The sequence below is a fragment of the Medicago sativa genome, chromosome 4 (genome assembly GCF_051527215.1).
Source record: "Medicago sativa cultivar Bolivia chromosome 4, Bolivia_mono, whole genome shotgun sequence".
NCBI classification, from domain to species: domain Eukaryota; kingdom Viridiplantae; phylum Streptophyta; class Magnoliopsida; order Fabales; family Fabaceae; genus Medicago; species Medicago sativa.
In genome coordinates this window covers 69,138,884-69,163,400 of record NC_140752.1, presented here as the reverse complement: position 1 = coordinate 69,163,400, position 24,517 = coordinate 69,138,884, and the positions used below count along the sequence as shown (strand labels likewise).

Below are 24,517 nucleotides of genomic sequence, written 5' to 3'. Positions count from 1 at the left end.
ATGTTTACAAATTATGAAGTACCTACCAATTAATGCATGGCCAGATAAGAGGTTGCATTTGTATTGGAGATTGTTTGATAGGGTGGGGTACAATCGAAGACAACACCACATGATATCTCACCCTATGTTCGTTTGGAATTGGGTTTCAGTTTCAAGAGAACCCCAATAATTATAAATACACTTCCTCTTGCCTTCACAAACAACACAATTCATTGGAATCATCAAGTATTTAGTTACATTTGAGATTTTTTCTTTGTTCTTCTTCTCCCAAACAAGAACCAAAAATGGGTTTTCGTTTATGTAACACCCCGTTTCCCAACGTAAAAATTCCATAAATAAATCAGAGTTTTTCAACTTTAAACGGAATGCTACACTTCTTAAAAATTCATAAACTGAATAAATAACAATTTATTCTTCAAAATCATTTAACATAAGTAATTCAAAACTTCGCAGCGCAAATTAGTTCAACAATAAAAATAATCTTTGGCACAAGGGCCTCAATATAAAATTTCATAAAACTTAGTTCAACATCAATTCTTGAAAGATTCATAAAGTAATACGTAAGGAACAGAAAGTAAAGACATAATCCCATCCCGTTACGTATCAGAGCACCTAAGACACACTTGTGAGGAGTCCACTCACGACCGCAACTAATCCTGGTTACCTGCAAGTTACCCATACGAAAAGCAACATTTCCAAGCAGAGGGGTGAGATTTCTCAAACAATAATATTAAGCTTATAAATCATATAAAGTACATTCAACAACTTAAACATCTTATAATTCATTAATCATATCTAATAATTTAAACTTCCTTAACTAGTGTCATTATCCTTCCTACATTAGTCATATACTTCATCAAGTAATCTCAATTATTATTCATAAAATGTCTTATCTTAAATCATGATCATAAGCATCAATATCTAACACCAAATATAATCGTAAGCATAATCATATAATTCACATAAGTATCATTATCAAAACATAGCATTTATCGAAAGCAACTTCATAATCAAGTTCATAATCAACTTCATAAACAAACATCATCATTAAATCATAATCATCAAATCACAATCAAACTTCATAATCAAACCTCACTTAACTCAACTATGTAACTCTTAACATCTCAAATCATCTTAGCATCTTGACAACTTAACAACTTGACAACTCGACAATTTCACATCTTAAATCATCTTAAAACTTCTTGATATGCAAATGCATGTGGTACCATTCGACAACATAAATGAGCGTAATTAGGCTCTTCAACATGTGAGCATAAAGCTGCCGGGCTTAAAGCCCCCAACGTAGTTTGAGCACAAAGGCTGCCGGGCCTAAAGCCCCCAACTTTAATGAGCACAAGGCTGCCGGGCCTAAAGCCCCCAACTTTAATGAGCACACGGCTGCCGGGCCTAAAGCTCCCAACTTTAATGAGTATGCAATGGACTCAACTTCCTACAACTTAGACAACTTCATGAACATCTATGACATCCTAACATCTTGATATCTTGACAACATAACATCTTAATAACTTGATGACTTCATAACGACTTGACGACTTAACAACTCTTATCATCTTAACGTCTTAACATCTTAACATCTTGACAACATATGGATCACATAAATAATTCATGTCATATCATAATATAACAAAATCAAATGATAATAAACAACATCTTAAAACATCATATTCATCAATCATAAACAACTTCATATAACATCGTATTTAAACATTAACAATAATTCACTATGTATCTTTGTAAAAACATAATAAATTATCCACAACATATTTTCATGTCAAACCAAGCTATTGGAAAGATATCACAAATATCAACAACTTTCATGTTTACAACAAAGATCAATTCAAAACAGAAACATATGAACAAAACGCAAAAAAACATGAAACGGAGAAGGCTGTCACCGTACAATTTCGCTAAGACCTCCCTGTAGTATTTTCATCATAACTCAAAGACTAAACATCATTTTCACGTCAAACCAAAGCCACTAGAAAGCTAACAAAATTATCTAAAACTTTCATGTTTACGGCTAAGACCAATTCTGTACCGATCAGTACCAGTTTTTATTTTAAATTCGGAAAAGTTGTGCTGAAAGTCCATAAAAATTCACTGTGACCTACGTGCAGTAATTTGACCATAACTCAAGTTCTATAAATCCTATTGACGTGAGACTAACGACATTAGAAAGCTAACATCCATACCTACAACTTTTGTGTTTAGACCTAAACCCAGTTCGGAACTTAAACTTGTCAAACTGAGACAATAAAAACGCGTTTTGCACATTGACAGCAAAATCGCAGTTCAGCTGCGATTTCGCTTTGGGGAAATCTTTTCCACTTCTTATTCGATCCAATACTCTCCAAACTTGACCCTAATCATTACCCTATGATTGCCCTATCATTAGAACACTAATTATTCATCAACTTACTGTATGCAAATTCAAAGGGTTCTCAAATCTATTAACAACCTATTACAATTATTAAACCCTAATTCTTAAACTCACCAACATCTCATCCAATTCCATGGTTCTAACCTCAAAACTACATCCAATAATCGTCATATGGGTTATCTAAGGACTGTATACAATTTCTACATCAATTCAACAAGTTTTCATCATCTAATCATCAAATCTCTCTCAAAACCCTAATTCTTAAATTCTCACAAACTCTCCCCAACTTGTTAGATGTAATCTAATGATTTAACAACTTAATATTAATGCAAGATAGTCTCACCCTCACCTTAGATTAAATCCTGAATCAGCGGCATCGTTCTTCTTTCCTAAGGTCTTCTCCTCTTCTCTTGACTTTTCTCTCCTCTTCTCTTCTTTCTTGTTCTCCTCTTTTCCAAAAAACGGTTTCCGGTAAACTCTTTCTAACCTAAGCTTCTCTATTTATAATACTAAACGCTCTTCCTAAATCTATTTTGGCCCAACAACTTATTCTTCTTTCTATTCTAACCCCCCTTCTTATTTCTCTTACACCTCAAAACTACTCTATTCCTCATAATCTTATTTATTTCTAAATTAAATATATCTCTCCCCCACTTAATAATAATAATACACCAATAACAAATATATCTCTAACAAATAACAAATATATTTCTACACCAAATAACAAATATATCTATAACAAATAACAAATATATTTCTACACAAAATAATAAATATATCTATAACAAATAACAAATATATTTCTACACCAAATAACAAATATATCCATAACAAATAACAAATATATTTCTACACCAAATAACAATTATATTATGCTAGTAAATACCAACATATAACATAACAAAATATCACATAAATCATGTAAATCATACCAACCATATAAATATATTCTAAAACTAATTAAAATAATTAAATAAAAAGGAGGGCGTTACAACTCTCCCCAACTTAAAAGAATTTCGTCCTCGAAATTCAAGCACAAGAGAAAATAAATTTAATTATTGTTTCTTCAAACAAAACACAAAACCAAATCAATGTTAGTCAGTTAAACATGATCACATAATAAAACATAACTACTAACTAGAAAACATGACGACACGACACAACGACTCTTCTACTTGGCCGGACGGACCGACCTGCTCTGATACCAATTGTAACACCCCGTTTCCCAACGTAAAAATTCCATAAATAAATCAGAGTTTTTCAACTTTAAACGGAATGCTACACTTCTTAAAAATTCATAAACTGAATAAATAACAATTTATTCTTCAAAATCATTTAACATAAGTAATTCAAAACTTCGCAGCGGAAATTAGTTCAACAATAAAAATAATCTTTGGCACAAGGGCCTCAATATAAAATTTCATAAAACTTAGTTCAACATCAATTCTTGAAAGATTCATAAAGTAATACGTAAGGAATAGAAAGTAAAGACATAATCCCATCCCGTTACGTATCAGAGCACCTAAGACACACTTGTGAGGAGTCCACTCACGACCGCAACTAATCCTGGTTACCTGCAAGTTACCCATACGAAAAGCAACATTTCCAAGCAGAGGAGTGAGATTTCTCAAACAATAATATTAAGCTTATAAATCATATAAAGTACATTCAACAACTTAAACATCTTATAATTCATTAATCATATCTAATAATTTAAACTTCCTTAACTAGTGTCATTATCCTTCCTACATTAGTCATATACTTCATCAAGTAATCTCAATTATTATTCATAAAATGTCTTATCTTAAATCATGATCATAAGCATCAATATCTAACACCAAATATAATCGTAAGCATAATCATATAATTCACATAAGTATCATTATCAAAACATAGCATTTATCGAAAGCAACTTCATAATCAAGTTCATAATCAACTTCATAAACAAACATCATCATTAAATCATAATCATCAAATCACAATCAAACTTCATAATCAAACCTCACTTAACTCAACTATGTAACTCTTAACATCTCAAATCATCTTAGCATCTTGACAACTTAACAACTTGACAACTCGACAATTTCACATCTTAAATCATCTTAAAACTTCTTGATATGCAAATGCATGTGGTACCATTCGACAACATAAATGAGCGTAATTAGGCTCTTCAACATGTGAGCATAAAGCTGCCGGGCTTAAAGCCCCCAACGTAGTTTGAGCACAAAGGCTGCCGGGCCTAAAGCCCCCAACTTTAATGAGCACAAGGCTGTCGGGCCTAAAGCCCCCAACTTTAATGAGTATGCAATGGACTCAACTTCCTACAACTTAGACAACTTCATGAACATCTATGACATCCTAACATCTTGATATCTTGACAACATAACATCTTAATAACTTGATGACTTCATAACGACTTGACGACTTAACAACTCTTATCATCTTAACGTCTTAACATCTTAACATCTTGACAACATATGGATCACATAAATAATTCATGTCATATCATAATATAACAAAATCAAATGATAATAAACAACATCTTAAAACATCATATTCATCAATCATAAACAACTTCATATAACATCGTATTTAAACATTAACAATAATTCACTATGTATCTTTGTAAAAACATAATAAATTATCCACAACATATTTTCATGTCAAACCAAGCTATTGGAAAGATATCACAAATATCAACAACTTTCATGTTTACAACAAAGATCAATTCAAAACAGAAACATATGAACAAAACGCAAAAAAATATGAAACGGAGAAGGCTGTCACCGTACAATTTCGCGAAGACCTCCCTGTAGTATTTTCATCATAACTCAAAGACTAAACATCATTTTCACGTCAAACCAAAGCCACTAGAAAGCTAACAAAATTATCTAAAACTTTCATGTTTACGGCTAAGACCAATTCTGTACCGATCAGTACCAGTTTTTATTTTAAATTCGGAAAAGTTGTGCTGAAAGTCCATAAAAATTCACTGTGACCTACGTGCAGTAATTTGACCATAACTCAAGTTCTATAAATCCTATTGACGTGAGACCAACGACATTAGAAAGCTAACATCCATACCTACAACTTTTGTGTTTAGACCTAAACCCAGTTCGGAACTTAAACTTGTCAAACTGAGACAATAAAAACGCGTTTTGCACATTGACAGCAAAATCGCAGTTCAGCTGCGATTTCGCTTTGGGGAAATCTTTTCCACTTCTTATTCGATCCAATACTCTCCAAACTTGACCCTAATCATTACCCTATGATTTCCCTATCATTAGAACACTAATTATTCATCAACTTACTGTATGCAAATTCAAAGGGTTCTCAAATCTATTAACAACCTATTACAATTATTAAACCCTAATTCTTAAACTCACCAACATCTCATCCAATTCCATGGTTCTAACCTCAAAACTACATCCAATAATCGTCATATGGGTTATCTAAGGACTGTATACAATTTCTACATCAATTCAACAAGTTTTCATCATCTAATCATCAAATCTCTCTCAAAACCCTAATTCTTAAATTCTCACAAACTCTCCCCAACTTGTTAGATGTAATCTAATGATTTAACAACTTAATATTAATGCAAGATAGTCTCACCCTCACCTTAGATTAATTCCTGAATCAGCGGCAGCGTTCTTCTTTCCTAAGGTCTTCTCCTCTTCTCTTGACTTTTCTCTCCTCTTCTCTTCTTTCTTGTTCTCCTCTTTTCCAAAAAACGGTTTCCGGTAAACTCTTTCTAACCTAAGCTTCTCTATTTATAATACTAAACGCTCTTCCTAAATCTATTTAGGCCCAACAACTTATTCTTCTTTCTATTCTAACCCCCTTCTTATTTCTCTTACACCTCAAAACTACTCTATTCCTCATAATCTTATTTATTTCTAAATTAAATATATCTCTCCCCCACTTAATAATAATAATACACCAATAACAAATATATCTCTAACAAATAACAAATATATTTCTACACCAAATAACAAATATATCTATAACAAATAACAAATATATTTCTACACAAAATAATAAATATATCTATAACAAATAACAAATATATTTCTACACCAAATAACAAATATATATCCATAACAAATAACAAATATATTTCTACACCAAATAACAATTATATTATGCTAGTAAATACCAACATATAACATAACAAAATATCACATAAATCATGTAAATCATACCAACCATATAAATATATTCTAAAACTAATTAAAATAATTAAATAAAAAGGAGGGCGTTACAGTTTACATGCTACTCTAAGGGCATCAGTAACTGCTAGACAAGCATCATCAAAATCTGTAGAAGTGAGAAAAGGATATGTTGCAGTGTATGTAGGAGAGGAACAAAAGAGGTTTGTGATCCCCATATCATACTTGAACCAACCATCGTTTCAAGACTTGTTGAGTCAAGCTGAGGAAGAGTTTGGATATGATCATCCCATGGGTGGACTCACCATTCCTTGCACAGAAGATGTCTTTCAACATATAACATCTCGCTTGAATGGGCTATAAATTTCACATGGAATGAACTGACGTAGTTTAGTAGACTAGAGACATTTTTGTAAACTAGGCATCTAATCAAATTGTAATGATGGTAAAAGAAATTACCACTAGATTGACAAGTTTATACAGTGTATTTTTTGTTTAATGAAAATGAATTCGGCTACTCAAACATCTGCTCTGTGTTTAATGAAAATGTATTTTTTTGGTTTATTAGTTAAAATGTTCACTCGTCCCTTCACTTAAGTATGATGACATCCTGTCATTACGTAATATTAGGGACTTATTGTGACATTTTGATAGAGTTCTCATGCAATTTATACTGTTCTGGAGTGCAAAAAGCTTAAATATTGAAGTCTGTTCGAAGGAAATCGCGCCACGCCAATTTCAAGCCGTGCTGCGATTTTTGAAGCAAAATTACATCCTCCCTGTTTGAGGGAAATCGCGGCACGCCATTATAAAAGGCGCGGCGCGATTTTGATGGGTCAGGCCCATGACTTCTATAAATACTGCACTCAATCTGAAGAACAAGGGTTACGATTTTGGAGAGCAAAGTGCGATTTTGAGACATCGGAGACGGCTAGAAGGGCGATTTCTTCATCCTTTTACCAATTCATGTATGTTTTAATTATTTCATTGATTATGCTATTTGTAAACTCGATTATGAGTAGCTAAATCTCTTAGAGATTAGATCCGAGATGAATCTTTGTAACCCTAATTGACACATGTTGCTGTGAAACTCTATTTTGTTTATGAATTCAATTCTAGTTTATTCAATTCAATTGTTCTTAATGCTTTTTATATCTTGATCACATATAACTTGATTTCGTGAGACTGAATGACCACTGACCATGGCTCTCAACTTAGACCTAATTGAATTGTTCTAATAAACAGGGTTAGTCTAGGAATAGATAATCGTTTGTTAGTGATAATAGGTTAACGTTCGGTAAAACCTTCAAGAATTATTAGACCACCTAAGGAATTAGGGGCTGTAGTTTAAGAAGAGGGTCCTAACTCAAGGGATTGATTAGGGCTATTTTGTTAATCATCGTAAATTAGAAAAGGATTCATAACAAATAGGTGCAGTAGACCAATTAGGGGAACTTAGAGGATTCGACGGATCTGATCTCATCTTTCTCTCTTATTTTCTAACCAAATCTTTATTTTATGTTTATTTACTTTTTACGCAAATCAAATCTACTGCCTAGTGGCAAACAAAATAACTTTTACACATCCTAAATATTAACCTTATTGCTGAATTGAGATTAACACAGTCCTCGTGGGATCGATATTTTTACTACTTTGATAGTATTTGGTGCACTTGCCAAACGTCTATCAAGTTTTTGGCGCCGTTGCCGGGGACTGTTGAATTATTTCAACAAGGCAATTACGTTATAATTTAGGGTTTTTGCAATTTAATTTTCTGTTTTTAATTTTTTATTTTTCTGTTTTCATATTCACTTGATTACTTTGCGTTGTGCAGTGCTACTAAGGTATTTTGCTGTTTATGCGAGGTAAACAGAGCTCAGACGACTTAGAGTACGATCCGGAAATTGAAAGGACTGCTAGAGCACTTCAGAAAGCTGTCCGATCGCAAAGGTTAGCTCAGTCCGTTCCACCGGGTGTTCGAGAACAAATACCGGAGCCACTCTCAACTGAATCTGAAACAATCTCTTCTCCTAAATCTGCAACTATGGAAGGAGAAGGTGTTGTACCACCGAGGCCTAAGCTAGGAGACTACGGGTTAGCCACTCATCACGGTCAACTGACCCACACTTTTCAACCAGCTAACCCCGTAGCTTTCGACATCAAGACAACTGTCCTCAACGGTTTGAGGGACAAGCAATTCGATGGGACTGAAGCTATGAGTCCTCATGAACACTTGAGCCGCTTTGCTGAAACTTGCGAGTTTTGTGTGCAACCAGCCACTGTGACTGAAGCACAAAAGAAACTAAGGCTATTTCCTTTCACTTTGACGGGAAGAGCAAAAGATTGGTTGCTAACAATACCAAACGGAACTGTCCAAACATGGGAAGAGTTAAAGCTGAAGTTCTTGGAGAAATATTTCCCTATGTCTAAGTATTGGGACAAGAAGATGGAGATCTCTAACTTCAAGCAAGGAGAAGGTGAATCATTGTATGATGCTTGGGAGCGATTCAATTTGCTTCTTAAGAGGTGCCCTAATCATGAGTTCACCGAGAAACAATACCTCCAAATCTTCACTGAGGGGGTAACACCAAACACTAGAATGTTCTTAGATGCTTCCGCGGGAGGTAGTCTCAAGAGTAAAACTGATCATGAAGTCCAAGCTTTAATTGAGAACATGGCTGGAAATGAGTATCGTGCTGAAGCGAAAAAGAAAGAAAGAGGAGTGTTTGGGGTGAGTGAACAAACTGCTATCCTTGCTAACCAAGCAGCTATGAACAAACAAATCGAAGCTCTAACTAAGGAGTTTCAAGGCTTCACTTTGGCTCATAAGCAACAGCAAGTGGCTGCAATCAAATGTGACTTATGTGGTGAAGAACATCCCAACGGTGAATGTGTTCCGGAAGGATCAAGTGAAGAAGCTAACTTCATGGGAGGTTATCAAAGGCAGAATCAATACTACAATTCAGGCATCAATAAGCACCCAAATCTAAGCTACTCAAATAACAATGCTTTGAACTCTCAGATGCTCACTCCTCCTCAACAACAACAAAGGAAGCCATCAGCTCTTGAGGAAACTATGATGAACTTCATAAAGATGACTCAAGGAAACTTTGAAGAGATGAAGAAGAGTCAAGAAGCTGAAAGAAAGAACAATGAAGCTTCTAGGAAGATGCTTGAAACTCAACTGGGGCAATTAGCTAAGCAATTGGCTGAACAAAGTAAAGGCGGATTCTCAGGTAACACTAAAGACAACCCTAAGAATGAGTCTTGTAATGCTATTGAATTGAGGAGCAAAAAGGTTTTGACACCTTTAGTTCCAAAAGCTCCAAAGAAGGTTGATGAAGTAGTTGAGGTGGAGGAGAATGATGTAGTTGAAAAAAATGATGAGGATGTAGTTGAAAAAGACAATGATCATGGAGTAGTTGAAAACGAAAGGAAGAAAAAAAATAGAGAGAGAAAAAAGTGAGAAGTTAATTGATGAAGATTCAATCTTGAGGAAGACGAAGAGTCAAATATTGAAGGATGGAGACAAACCACAAGTTATTCCATCATATGTGAAGCTTCCATACCCTCACCTTTCAAAGAAGAAAGAAAAGGATGAAGGTCAATTCAAGAAGTTCATGCAACTTTTCTCACAACTTCAGGTGAATATTCCTTTCGGCGAAGCTCTTGATCAAATGCCGTTATATGCTAAGTTCATGAAAGACTTGTTGACTAAACGAAGGAAGCCTAAGGATGATGAGAACATTGCACTTTCTGAAAATTGTAGTGCTATTCTTCAAAAGAAGCTGCCACCTAAGCTGAAGGATCCTGGTGCTTTTACTATCCCTTGTTCAATTGGACCGGTAGACATTGGAAGAGCTTTATGTGACTTGGGAGCAAGTATCAACCTGATGCCTCTTTCAATGATGAAGAAGCTTAAGTGTGGGGAACCAAAACCAACAAGAATGACCATTACTTTAGCTGATCGGTCAATCTCTTATCCTTTCGGTGTGCTCGAAGATGTGCTAGTCAAGGTTAACGACTTGGTGTTCCCAGCAGATTTTGTGGTCTTAGATATGGCTGAAGATGAAGACATGCCACTCATTCTAGGAAGACCTTTCCTTGCAACTGGTCGTGCTTTGATTGATGTTGAACGTGGAGAGCTAATGTTGAGGTTCCATAAGGAGCAGGTAGTTTTCAATATCTTTGAGGCAATGAAGAACCAAGATGAGAACCACAAGTGCTACCGGATTGACATTGTTGAAGAAACAGTCGAAAAGAACTCCCTTGAATCTCAACCTATTCACCCTATGGAAGGAGAAATTGTTAAGCCTATTGAAAGTAAGGAAGTGGTTGAAGATGTGGGGGTGACAGAGTGTGTCAAGCAACTTAAAGCAAACACAGAACTTATGCAACATCAATCATCAGAAGACATCCTTGACAATAAGAATGGGGGATTGGAAACCTGGAACAACATGCCTAAGACTACTTTCACTAATCCTTGTGGTGTATTTGCTTATAAAAAGATCCCATTTGGAATGCGTCATGGGCCTGCTACTTTTCAATGGTGTATGCTTTCTATCTTCTCTGATACAATAGAAAGAGTTAGGAGGTACTGTGACAAAGGGTTGGTAAGGAACAAGCCTGTTGATGAAGCTGTGGATCTAAGGAAGTATGGTGCACAAGGAACTTTCAAGGGTAAGGAACAAAAGCTGAAACGGTACCGTAAAGGAGGACTCCCAAACAATGAAGAGGGAGAGACATCAACTGATCCTTAGGGATAGTCATCAGCCAAGCTAGTGACGGTAAAGAAGCGCTGGGTGGGAGGCAACCCACTATTTAATTTTCAGTTTTTGCGCATGAGGAGGGAAATCACTGATGATTTCAATACCACCGAGCAAGATCAAGGGGATGGCATCTTTGAAGGATTGAGGACACTGGGGGCTGGACACTCGGATGATGATGTGAACATGGGCTGATCTACTGATGGATTAGCATTTTCTGCTTTGTATTTTATTTTCAGTCATTTTTCTTTTGATGTATTTTCTTTATTTTCTTTTTATGTCGAAGTCCATTGAACTTATTTCCCTATTGTAATTGCTCCTGCACTTGTTTTATTAATGAATTTGTTTTGTTTCTTTTGACCTATTCCAGTTTAGTAACAGTTGTTTGATGAAACGGTATTCCAAAAGTTCTAAAGGAGGGGTGACTTGATTCAAAGGCGAAGTGTACGGCGTTGCTAGGTAGTCACATACTCCCAGAAATCTCAGCCATAAGGTTCATTGCCAAATCTTGTTTTTCAATTTACTTATATTTAGATTAGTTTTCCATGCAACTACATTTCTAGAACTTGCATTGTTTCTCTATTATTGATTGGTCTTTGTCAATTACACACTGAGGCAAAAGTGCTTGGTCCTGTGAGCCTTTTTGAAGTCTACCCTGTTTTAATTTGTTGAATTTATCCTTTCTTAACCAATTGTGAGCCGGTAGGATTAGAACTTTTTGTTCGGTGACAAACCACATTACAAGCCTAGAGACTTTTAGGACTTGTCCCTTAATGTATTTTCTGAGTTAAGGCATTGTAGAATGTTGCTAAAGATTAAGTTTGGGGTTGCTATTGGAATTTGCAACCAATTAAGTTTGGGGTGGGGGTACTAGAGAATAATAGAACAAAAGAACGAACTTTATCATGAAAAATACACACAAAAATGGTGTATCAAAAAAAAATGAATGATGAAAAGAAAGGGATAAAACATTGAAAATCCGAGTAACTTCTAACTAGATTGTCCCTAAATGTTAAAAATGTTCTCTAGTACCTTTGCATTAATTGTATTTCCACAAGGTGAATGATTGAAGGATTGAATTTTGTGCTTTAACTTCCGTAGGAATGCCTAACTCAAATTTTGTGTAGCCTACTTATCCAAATATATCCCACCTTTCACCTAAGCCCCGTTATAACCCTAAAGACCTCAAAAGTGTGTAATGATATTGACTTTGATTGATGTTTAGAAACTTTTCAAGCGTATGGTAATATGTAGACCTGCATGTCGACTGGTAGAACCCTGTTTCAATTTGATGCGAGGAGTTGTGAATTGGTGGATGCGAACAAGTCAAGCTAGCTCATCTTTAGCTAGAAGGAGAATGAACTTTTGGGTACTATCGTTTTGTCAGGTAACTGTTATTTTACTGTCGTTTGTCACTGTTGCAAGCAAATTCCTTGAGGACAAGGAATGGTTTAAGTTTGGGGTTGTGATGACATCCTGTCATTACGTAATATTAGGGACTTATTGTGACATTTTGATAGAGTTCTCATGCAATTTATACTGTTCTGGAGTGCAAAAAGCTTAAATATTGAAGTCTGTTCGAAGGAAATCGCGCCACGCCAATTTCAAGTCGTGCTGCGATTTTTGAAGCAAAATTACATCCTCCCTGTTTGAGGGAAATCGCGGCACGCCATTATACAAGGCGCGGCGCGATTTTGATGGGTCAGGCCCATGACTTCTATAAATACTGCACTCAATCTGAAGAACAAGGGTTACGATTTTGGAGAGCAAAGTGCGATTTTGAGACATCGGAGACGGCTAGAAGGGCGATTTCTTCATCCTTTTACCAATTCATGTATGTTTTAATTATTTCATTGATTATGCTATTTGTAAACTCGATTATGAGTAGCTAAATCTCTTAGAGATTAGATCCGAGATGAATCTTTGTAACCCTAATTGACACATGTTGCTGTGAAACTCTATTTTGTTTATGAATTCAATTCTAGTTTATTCAATTCAATTGTTCTTAATGCTTTTTATATCTTGATCACATATAACTTGATTTCGTGAGAATGAATGACCACTGATCATGGCTCTCAACTTAGACCTAATTGAATTGTTCTAATAAACAGGGTTAGTCTAGGAATAGATAATCGTTTGTTAGTGATAATAGGTTAACGTTCGGTAAAACCTTCAAGAATTATTAGACCACCTAAGGAATTAGGGGCTGTAGTTTAAGAAGAGGGTCCTAACTCAAGGGATTGATTAGGGCTATTTTGTTAATCATCGTAAATTAGAAAAGGATTCATAACAAATAGGTGCAGTAGACCAATTAGGGGAACTTAGAGGATTCGACGGATCTGATCTCATCTTTCTCTCTTATTTTCTAACCAAATCTTTATTTTATGTTTATTTACTTTTTACGCAAATCAAATCTACTGCCTAGTGGCAAACAAAATAACTTTTACACATCCTAAATATTTACCTTATTGCTGAATTGAGATTAACACAGTCCTCGTGGGATCGATATTTTTACTACTTCGATAGTATTTGGTGCACTTGCCAAACGTCTATCAAAGTACTTAGGAAATGTTAATAATATTGCTTGATATGAAAAACACATTCTTAAATGAGGTTTAATAAGTTAGTTGAACGGCACAAGCCTAATTCTAACAGCATAAGCTTTCTTTCCTACGACTGGTTATGGTTTGTTTATGATTCCATATTCTTAGATTTTAAGGGCCTTTGCTAACCAATTCCAGAATTGATAAATTTTGAAGGGACTCTATGATAGGGTTTAGTAAGGTCCAAGGGATCACATATTCACATGGTACTGCTTAGAGTCTCTTAGTTATCAGATTATATGGCCAGCAGATTAGCTTCCTGAAATAAATGACTATAATTGCATAGTTGAAAAGAAATGTTAACTTGATTCTATTTGATGTGGTCTAGTGTGAGACAAGGGCCCATGAATCACCCACATAGTTTTTGCTTCAAATGGAAGATATTATATTTTTGAGAAAGGAACTTAATTATTGTTTAATCAATCTCCTTGATTGTTATGTTCAAGACATACCATGCTCAATACTCACATCTTCACTTTTATGTACATACCTATTTGGTCTATATACGGACTAGTCATACTACATTATCCATGATAACTAGAAGAGCTTTCTTCAACTTTTTTATGAATATATTCTCTTGAGTAATTTTAGTCATCATGTGATTTGGTGAGACCAGATATGATAAACTCTTCAAGCATGAAATTATTTATTTATTTATTTAAATGGTTAATATTTATTAAAACTCGCAACTACACGCACAAGACATACTGTAGCGCACCAAAACACTAAAACTCAGGTACAAACACCAAGCCTGCTACAACTGATCACAGCACACAGGAACACAAAACAGAAACTACCGAAACACACCCACAAAAACAGCAGCTACTGCTGGAAAAATAGCTGGAGACAGACCCCCATGGCTGCTAAAAAAGCAGAGAACACCCTGAACAAAATTAAACAAAAGAGCAGCAACAAAGGGAGCCCTACAGTCGATAACAACAGCAGCCCAAAACCCCTAACGACGCCAATGGGATTCCAACACCATTCATAGTATAAACATGGACGCAACTTCAACCTAGTAAGACTCCATCTAAGACAACATCCTATGTTATTCTACATGCCTTATGTTATGTTATATAATTATTTTCATGTAATGCATGCCCTATGTTATTCTACATGCTTCAAAGCAGAATGGCTTCTAAAGTTCTAGTCATCTGTAACCCTGCATAGTCCATTTCCATTTGAAATTACTTATTTGATGCTATGATTAAACTTCCAATTGAGAAGTGACAGTAACAAAAATATCTTCTCTGCAAGGAATGGTGAGACCACCCATTGGATGATTAAATCCAAATTCTTCTTCAGCTTTACCAAGCAATTGTTGAAAAGCAGGTTGATGCAAGTATGATATTGGAACAACATATTTCTTCTTTTTCTCTTCTCCAACATATACAGCCAAATACCCTTTTGGTATATTATTAACTGATGACACTTTTTTCCGGATTGAAAGCGTGCGGCAGAGGATATGCTTCTTAGCTTGCATTATCAAAGGCAAACGAATAGCCATTATCCTTCAAGAGAAGTTGATAACAAGCTTTGAAGAAAATGACTAGTTCATGGGAAGTGTGAAAACTTAATGAAGAATTTTGGTATGTTACATGTGTATATATATATATATAGAGATAAATTTTGGAACCAAAAGAATCAAATTAGTTAAAGACGACAAGACATATAATATTTCTGTGGTTCACAAGACATATAATATCATGTTTCTGTGGTTCAAATTCAATATATTTTTAAGAAGTTCGTTGTGATTTCAGTGGCGGATCTTGAGTAAATTTTTTGGGGGTGCCAAACAACCATGAAATATATATAAATCAGTTTCAAGAATTCGAAAAAATAATAATCTGCCATAGTGGTTTAAATTGTTTGAAAGCATCAAGTGGGTGCAGGTTCGAATCTCGAATCCCTGCTAGCATATTTTTTTTGAATAGAAAACGTAAATACGAGAGAAAAATGTAAAAAAAGGTGGCGAGAGTGTCGAACCCGCGACCACTGGGGGGACCGTAAGGCTAGCTTACCGCTGCAACAACTGAAAACATGCTGAAATAATATGCCTAATATGGTATATATTGAAAACCCAGGGGATGCCATGGCACCCATGGGTCTCAACTAAGATCCGCCACTGTGTGATTTAGAGACTAGACATATAAATAGTAAAGCATGTGCCTAACAATTTGGTCGTAGATGCAGGAACTTTCCTCTAGAGAAGGGAAACATATCAAGGTTTAATTAATGGATAGATATTGCCTTCTTATTAGATAATAGCAAATTACTTGTTTACGAAGGTAGCTAGATTTTTTTTTTAAGTACAAAAGTAGCTAGATATTATTAAGAGCAATGTTATATATCTAGAAAAAAAAACATCAAGAATTCTTCAATAATAAAGAGCAACCAATCACAATGCACTATTTGTCACAATTCAAGGAGGTGTGACTGAAAAATAGGAAGTAGACAAATAAATCATGCAATTAAAACTTGCCACATGTGTCTTGAAAAATTCTTGATGCTATTTTTCTAGATAAATAGCATTTTCCTATTATTAATACATAAAACATGACTTAATGAGATCGGTGGTAGGTCCTTAATTTACACAGCTCAAGGATTTATACATGTCTCATGTGACTTGAATGTTATAGTTAATTTAAGATCATGGAATCCCATATATCAACATGGTGTTCCAAGAGCTGAATCTTCTCTACAAAAAGAATCTTCGAACCTGTATTGGGTCATAAACATTAATGAAATATTAGATATATTTAAAAGGTGAGATTGAAAAAAGCTGAAAAATATGAATAAAAGGAAGAGAAGGAGGTTTAATGTCAAGTATTTTTAATATTTTTTTTTTAAAAAAAGTATGATTTGATTAAAATATTAAGATTAAACCTCACTTACATATAATTAGACAAATGTTTTTTTCAGGATTGAAATTTTTAAAAGTGATATGTAAAATTAATGAGATATATTTTTCAGCATATTGGTTGGGTGGATTTAAAAGTCAAACTTATAAAAACATGACATCTGTCCCCCGTGAGTGCGTGTTTGGCATTTTCCTTGTTGCATATATTGCCAGCTAGCGGGGGCTATTGGGATCTTTTATTATTTTTTTTTTGGTGAAGCTTGGGATCTTTTATTTAGTTGGATTTATCGGGTGTATTGGATGCAGATTTTAAAAGACAATTTTAATTCAAAAAAGTCTAGAGAAATTTAAAAGATTTTGTAGGATTTTAATGACTATACTATCAGGATTTACAATTTGATTTTAACGAATTTACATCATAAGATTTTAAAGGATTTGAAATGATTTTATGGATTTATAAGATTTTAAAGGATTTGAAATGATTTTATGGACTCATTAAAAAGAAATTGCTACACCACATTCTATATCATCATAATATTCTTAATACAGACTCAAATCTTATGTTTTCATGAAAGACTTTTTATGCTAAAATTTCACTGTAAAATCCCACAAAATCCATCAAAATCCAATTTATTCAACAATCCTTCAAAATTTGAATGATTTTGAATACCATAAGATTTTTTTTAAGTGATAAAAAGTCTTGATTGAATACCTCAAAACTTTTTTAAAATGACAAAGATTCTTGATTGAATACCACAAGATTTTTTTTAAGCTGCAAAGAGTTTTGATTGAATAACACAAGACTTTTTCATAATTAAAAGGTCTTTTATACCCCTTAGAATTCTAATCCAATACATGCATGCAAATTGTCTATGTAATTTGGCATATTTTTTTTTGTCCCTGTATCTTTTTTTTTTCTTTCAAAACCAATCCTGTAAGTTGTAATCGTTTTGCTTTTCATCCCTTCCGTTAGTTTCTATTACAAAATGTACACGTGGCTAACAGAGGATGATGTGCCGCGGTTGACAACGCTAACGTGGCAACCTGGATGATGAGTCACACAAGAAGATTGACCAAAACCAAATAACAAAATTCGTAGAGGGACCACAACCAAAAAACGAGAAGTTGGAAAATTTAAATTTAAAAATAGTAATTCTTCGATCTTCTTTGTCCCTCCTCATCTTCTCCATCATCCTCATTTTCATAATCTTGCCTAGAAAAATTAAAACTCAAGATCATTAAAAAAAAATCTTCAAAATCAAATTACAAAACAAAAAAAAAAAAATTAATAAAATCAAATTTCACTAACTTGATTAATCTCCTTTAGTAGTTTTCCCCAAATTTTAGAAAGAAGCTTCCATAAATTTTAGAAAGAAGCATTCACCCAAAAATGATGAATCTCATTCAAAATGAAATAAGCAGATCTAATTCATCCTTCATCGTTCTCATTCAAAATCTCGATTTAGTAATACAATTATTTTACACTGCATTCAACTGTGACTATGAGCCATATTCAACACAATCATAGTCTATGTCTACCCCTAGACAGTCTACGGGTGGAAGTTAAGTGGGGAAAGAAAGTAACACAGGAGGCAAACTTCTTCATTCAAAGGAAGGGGGTTTAGAAGACTGACATATGCAGAATTGCAAGAAATGGACTTTGTTTAAGATATGATGAGATATTTAGTCATGACCATGCGTGCACAACGAAGCAACTAAGTTTTGCTAATGGAGTATTATAAAAAAGAAAACCATTGATTTGACTGCAGACATTGTACCATAATACCAATATTGAATTTAAGCTCCTAGCAGATTACTAACATGCATCCAATTGCTAACTAATGTGCAAGAACTTTTCATCTTGCTAAGTCGATTAAAAGATGTAGAACAAGATGTTATTATCCCTCTGTATTTTGCATCCTTTCTTCTAGCTAGTTACATTTTGTAAAAATTTGTCATCTTAATTGGCAAGTATATTAAAATATCTAAGAATATGGAATTATAGACAAACCACACTGATTCATCTTAAGTCACTGATTTCTAAATATGCCTAGGAAGGGAAGGTGCATCATGTATGATCAAGATTTCGAATCCAAAACAAAAAATATTAATTGCTTTTGATCGAAAATTATCTTTTGCTCTGCCCTTGCTATGTTGCTAGGAGCCATGTGTTCTCAGAATACAAATCTGTGTTTACATATCGCAAGTAACATTTCTCATATTTCGCAGGTCCTTAAGTGAAGGCAGGAGTGAATATTTTAACTAATAAACCAAAAATACAGATGTTTTAGTAGTTGGATTCATTGTCATTAAACAATAAGTAAATACTCCACAAATTTTTGAATCTAATGTTCATTTCTTTCCAGTCTTTACAATTTCATAACATGCCTACTTTACAAAAATGTCTCTAGTCTGTAAACTATGTCAGTCTCTTGTAGTTGAAGTTTACACCCCATAAAAGCGAGAAGTTACGTGTTGGAAGACATCTTCGGTGCAAGGAATTGTGAGGCCACCCATTGGATGATCATATCCAAACTCTTCCTCGGCTTGATTCATCAAATCCTGAAATGATGGTTTGTTTAAGTATGACACGGGGACTACAAACCGTCTGTGTTCCTCTCCAACATACACTGCAACATATCCCTTTCTTACTTCGACAGATTTTGTTGTTGCTTGTCTTGCAGTTACTGATGCTCTTAGAATATTGTGTAAATGGAAACCCATTTTTGTGTTTGTTTGAGGGAAGAACAAACTCAACAGGGAAAAGGACTCAAATTAATCAAGACTGTAACTGAATACTTGAGAAAGCGTAGGATTTGTGTTGTTTGTGAAAACATGAGGAAGTATATTTATAGTTATTGAGGTTATCTTGAAATTGAAACCCAATTCCAAGCAAAAATGATTGTTTGAAAGGGTAACATAATAGAGAACATAGGATAAGAAATCATGTGATGTTGTCTTAACATTGCAACATCATATTTATTCATGCATTAATTGGTACTTGATAATTTTGGAAACATGCTTTAGACATGTTTTCTTCATTATGAAAATGTCGATGTCTAGTTTGTTATTGATTATAAGGCAATGTATAATTATAGATCATCATACACCGTTCTTCATGTTTGTGGTTATACTTTCAACTCCATTAATTATATGTTGGCCTCTGCTTAACAAGGTGGGACCTTCATTATCTATCTACGACAAAATTTGACGTTGATCATTGAGAAAGTCCTCTAAATTCTTAAGACAAAACCATGTGATCTTTCATATGCTCTTGTCTGAACATGGCTAAAATCTTATGGCCCTACTTCACTGATAATTACATTTGCTGACGGTTTGTTACTTATCCTTTCATCTATATATATTCATTGCTGAAAGCATTTAGGACCAACACAAAATCATTTACATCCCAAAGCATTTGAAATCCAGAAACTTGAGTCTTTCTTTGTTTATATCAATCTCATTTTTTCAACACATACAAGAATGGGTTTTCGTTTACCTGGTATGCTCAGAAAGATATCATCTTCAAAAGGTGTTGACGTTCCGAAAGGATATCTAGCAGTATATGTTGGAGAGGAAATGAAACGGTTTGTGATCCCAATATCATACTTGAATCAACCATCGTTTCAAGAATTGTTGAGCCAAGCTGAGGAACAATTTGAATATGATCATCCAATGGGTGGTCTCACTATTCCTTGCAGAGAAGACATTTTCTTAGATATCACTTCTCGTTTGAGTAGGTGTTGATCCCTTTGGTAGAAGGAGCTGACATAGATTATTTAACTTAATTTGTACGAAAGACAATTTTTTTCTCATTTCCATTTCAGTCTTCCTCCTTTGCAAGTGAAAAAGGATTTGAGGGAGATAGTCATGGACAAAGATTATAATTTTTTTTGGGGCTTTAGGCCAATGTTCAATGAATATATGTTATATATTTGCCGATATCATATTACAAAGTCATAGATTATTTTGCATATGCTCTTCAAAGTTATTTTCCTTTGTAGCGCCTTTCTCTAATTGAAAAGTCAGTATATATTAAAGTGGAGCAAATAAAAAACGAGAGGATACATTATTCTCATCATTCTCATATAAGATGGTCATTCTCATAGTATACATCCTCTATATATATATATATATATATATATATATATATATATATATATATATATATATATATATATATATATATATATATATATATATATATATATATATATATATATATATATATATATATATATATATGGATCATTACAATTACATTCATTAAGTTTAAAATTGAAAAATCATACAAATAAGAATTACAAGAAAATTGAGGCAAAATAAAAGAATTCAAAATTATTGAATATAATATGTTTATATATTGATATTGATATAATTGAGTAAATCATTCAAGGATGGAGCATAGATAGAAAAAATTCATTAAAGAAATTATGGGTTCACAAATTGAAATTGGTCTTTCTTTTTTGAGTTTTATCATTAAAGAATTTGATTTTAAAATGTAGAGTTAACTATTTTTAACTGAATTTTTTTTTTACAAAATCAAATTTGTTCTTAAAAAAAATACAATTCGTCGCCTCCCCATGTACTTAGCAGGCACACACCTTAACCACTCGGCCAAAGCGACTTGTTGCTAAATCAATTCTTATCCAATAATTATGTGCTTCTCTGCCGATTATTTTTTGCAATATATACAATCTATGATCGTTAAATCATGATAGTTACTTTTAACTTTATTTATTTTTTTGCAAAATGGAGGATTGATTTTATATTTGAATAACTGAATCTTCCATTATATCGTTTAAAGATTCTAAACTGACATATAGCCGATAGATGCTTTGAGTTACAGATTTATATTTATGGAGAAATAATATAGAAAAATAATGTTAATAAATTTCTCATTGAGATGAACATTTTTACAACCAAGTATGATAACAACAAAAGATTAATCTTCTGAAGGTGAGAAACTAAACTGCTACAAAAATGGGTCACATATGTACGTCAGTCCGATGATATCTTCAAAGATCTAATTCAATTTCAAGTGAGAAGCGATATCTAAGAAAATGTCTTCTCTGCAAGGAATAGTGAGACCACCCATTGGATGATCATATTCAAATTGTTCCTCAGCTTGGCTCAACAATTCTTGGAATGAGGTTTGGTTCAAATATGATATAGGGATCACAAACCGCTTCATTTTCTCTCCTACGTACACTGCTAGATACCCTTTTGGCACGTCCAAACCTTTTGAAGATGATGCCCTTGATCTGATGATACTTGGTAAACGGAAACCCATTGTTGTATGTTTGTGTTTAAAAGAGAAGTTTGGTCTAAAAAGAAAGACTTGTTAGTAAATAGAAAGCTCAAGTTTCTGAATTTCAAATGCTTTTGGTTGTGAATGGTTTTGTGTTGGTCCTAAATGCTCGTATATATAGACGAATGAAAGGATATGTAACACACAGTCGGCAACTTGTAGGAGAGCCACGAGATGGATGAGAGTCATGAAAACTATGGGAGACAAGTCCATATGAAAGATCACATGGTATTGTTTTGGAGGACTTACACATGGGTCAACATCAAATTAATTTCATGGTAGATAATGCACCCCCTTGAAATAATGCAGATTAGTCTATCCGTTCTTTAGGTCGATACACGCTGGACATCAACACTTTGATAATGAAGATAACATGCCTGAAACATGTTTACACAATTATGAAGTGATACTTAATGCATGAACAAATATGAGGTTGAAATTGAGAGTGTGGTGTACAATCTTTAGACAACCCATATGCTATATCATCTTATCCTTTAACTCTTTCAAACAATAATTTAGCTTGGCATTAGTTTTGCAAAGAATCTCAGTAACTATAAATATACTTACAAATTGGCTTCAAACACAACAGAAAACATTGGCATCCTCAAGTATTAGTTACATTCTTCTAAATTTTTTGAGATCTTTGCTTTGTTGAGTTTGTTCATCTCCCTCAAATATGGGTTTCCGTTTAAATGTTATTCGACGAGCATCATTCACAGCTAGCCAAGCAGCACTAAAATCAGCAGAAGTTCCAAAGGGTTATGTTGCAGTGTATGTTGGAGAGAAACAGAAGCAGTTTGTTGTCCCAATATCATACTTAAACCAACCATTGTTTCAAGAATTGCTACATCAAGCGGAAGAAGAATTTGGATATGATCATCCCATGGGTGGACTCACCATTCATTGTACTGAAGATGTCTTTCGACACATAACTTCTCGCTTGAATGAGCTATGAATCTGACACTGTAGCATACTGATAGATTAGTAGAGACATTTTGTACCATAGGAATATTTTTTAACATGTAAAGATGATACCATTTCATGGGAAATAGAGAAAAATAGTTATCTAAATTAAAAGAAAAACAATTTTCATATATTTTTCTTGTGTTGACAGTGAGCTCAGATACTTAATCAATTACAACTAGAGCGCTATTCGCAATTCAAACATCATGAAAACATAGCAATCTACTTTCCTAAGGGAAAAAAGTAGACTTGTATGTCCTCATAAATTTTACAGTAAAAATGATATAAATAGTCAGTGCAGAGTTAAATATATTTTTCAGAACCAAAGAAAAGTACCAAGCATAAGTAAATGCACCATGCATAAGTTTATTTGGGACATCATCTAAAATTGATGACCCCAATCAAATTTTTGTTCTTGCTTTGTATAGGCATGACAACAAAACCCATACCCGTGGTTAACCACCCGAACCAAACCCAATATGACGGGTTTTCCCCGTTTTGACTGGGTTGGGGTATGGGTTTGGGTTTTCCCCGATTTCAAAACACGGGTATGGGACGGGTAACGGGTATATAGGTACCCACCCCGAACCCATACCCAAACCCGTCCCAAATGCAGAAAACTACTTTGTGTTGATATGCCATGTTATTTTGTTTGATAATTGTCATGTTATAAAAACTAACATTGATATTGAAAGGAGCAACTAAATCAATCGGTCTAACAAATGTTAAATATAAAAACTAACATTGATATTGAAAGGATCAACTAAATCAATCGGTCTAACAAATGTTAAAGTAAGCATATTGTTGGATAATGCATTACAACATTTCTCTAGGGGTTGCAAAAAAACTTCTATTTTTTATTTTAAAAAATTATTCAATGCAGGGACGGGGATGGGGCGGGGATACCCAAACCCGTCGGGGATGAGGTTCAATTTCTCATCCCCGTTGGGTATGGGTAGGGTAATGGGTAAGTATATGAGAATTGAGTATGGGGACGGGGAATCTAAAACCCGTCCCCACCCCACCCCATTGCCATGCCTTGTATCAACTTCAATTAGTTCATTAACGTCTAGTGGCCTCCACTCTGCATCAACTAGCCACTCCATGGTGTAGCTTCAGGGATACCACACGATTCCACCGTGGAAATCTCAATTTCCAAGCACACTCTAAATTTTCTGGTTATGAATATCGACTATGTTTCTTTAAAAATTATAAATAAAAAACAAGTCACAATTTATAATTATTTCTTTAAGCTTGTTGAAATAAGATAATCTGTTACTTTTATTACTCTAACTGAACATTTCGCTAACAAAATCAGTTTTGCTAATTCAATTAGCTACCGGGGAAAGGACCTACCATAAAATTAACATGAAACAGTAAGGAAAAAGAATATTGTTGAATGACTCAAAATTGTGATTGTGGTGGAGTGAACAATCGTGAC

General features: G+C 34.1%; 6 protein-coding genes and 1 non-coding gene across 7 annotated transcripts; 3 read left to right on the top strand and 4 right to left on the bottom strand.

Moving 5' to 3' along the window:
- Positions 1-284: 284 nt before the first annotated feature.
- LOC146931220 (auxin-induced protein 6B-like) lies at positions 285-7,137 on the top strand. The gene is made up of 2 exons (XM_085707642.1): positions 285-288; positions 6,656-7,137. The coding sequence occupies exons 1-2, from the start codon at positions 285-287 to the stop codon at positions 6,934-6,936; spliced, it is 285 nt and encodes a 94-aa protein (XP_085563768.1). The 3' UTR covers positions 6,937-7,137.
- Positions 7,138-9,010: 1,873 nt separating this feature from the next.
- LOC146931219 (small nucleolar RNA R71) lies at positions 9,011-9,117 on the bottom strand. The gene has a single exon (XR_015009218.1). It is a non-coding gene; the product is annotated as a small nucleolar RNA R71 (small nucleolar RNA).
- A 5,444-nt stretch (positions 9,118-14,561) lies between these two features.
- LOC146931218 (auxin-responsive protein SAUR21-like) lies at positions 14,562-15,540 on the bottom strand. Its single transcript, XM_085702699.1, has one exon. The coding sequence runs from the start codon at positions 15,447-15,449 to the stop codon at positions 15,150-15,152; it is 300 nt and encodes a 99-aa protein (XP_085558825.1). The 5' UTR covers positions 15,450-15,540; the 3' UTR covers positions 14,562-15,149.
- A 3,565-nt stretch (positions 15,541-19,105) lies between these two features.
- Positions 19,106-19,694, bottom strand: LOC146931217 (auxin-induced protein 6B-like). The gene has a single exon (XM_085702703.1). It carries the CDS (start codon positions 19,524-19,526, stop codon positions 19,248-19,250), a length of 279 nt encoding a protein of 92 aa, XP_085558829.1. The 5' UTR covers positions 19,527-19,694; the 3' UTR covers positions 19,106-19,247.
- A 489-nt stretch (positions 19,695-20,183) lies between these two features.
- On the top strand, positions 20,184-20,793 carry LOC146931216 (auxin-induced protein 15A-like). The gene has a single exon (XM_085702707.1). The coding sequence runs from the start codon at positions 20,286-20,288 to the stop codon at positions 20,547-20,549; it is 264 nt and encodes an 87-aa protein (XP_085558833.1). The 5' UTR covers positions 20,184-20,285; the 3' UTR covers positions 20,550-20,793.
- An 882-nt stretch (positions 20,794-21,675) lies between these two features.
- Positions 21,676-22,335, bottom strand: LOC146931215 (auxin-induced protein 15A-like). The gene has a single exon (XM_085702704.1). The coding sequence runs from the start codon at positions 22,093-22,095 to the stop codon at positions 21,829-21,831; it is 267 nt and encodes an 88-aa protein (XP_085558830.1). The 5' UTR covers positions 22,096-22,335; the 3' UTR covers positions 21,676-21,828.
- Positions 22,336-22,510: 175 nt separating this feature from the next.
- Positions 22,511-23,209, top strand: LOC146931214 (auxin-induced protein 15A-like). The gene has a single exon (XM_085702702.1). The coding sequence runs from the start codon at positions 22,790-22,792 to the stop codon at positions 23,066-23,068; it is 279 nt and encodes a 92-aa protein (XP_085558828.1). The 5' UTR covers positions 22,511-22,789; the 3' UTR covers positions 23,069-23,209.
- The last annotated feature ends 1,308 nt before the right edge of the window (positions 23,210-24,517 follow it).

Bases quoted from the DNA above. Each gene is read 5' to 3' on its own strand.
- LOC146931216 (XM_085702707.1), top strand. From the start codon at position 20,286: ATGGGTTTTCGTTTACCTGGTATGCTCAGAAAGATATCATCTTCAAAA.
- LOC146931218 (XM_085702699.1), bottom strand. From the start codon at position 15,449: ATGGCTATTCGTTTGCCTTTGATAATGCAAGCTAAGAAGCATATCCTC.
- LOC146931214 (XM_085702702.1), top strand. From the start codon at position 22,790: ATGGGTTTCCGTTTAAATGTTATTCGACGAGCATCATTCACAGCTAGC.
- LOC146931215 (XM_085702704.1), bottom strand. From the start codon at position 22,095: ATGGGTTTCCGTTTACCAAGTATCATCAGATCAAGGGCATCATCTTCA.
- LOC146931217 (XM_085702703.1), bottom strand. From the start codon at position 19,526: ATGGGTTTCCATTTACACAATATTCTAAGAGCATCAGTAACTGCAAGA.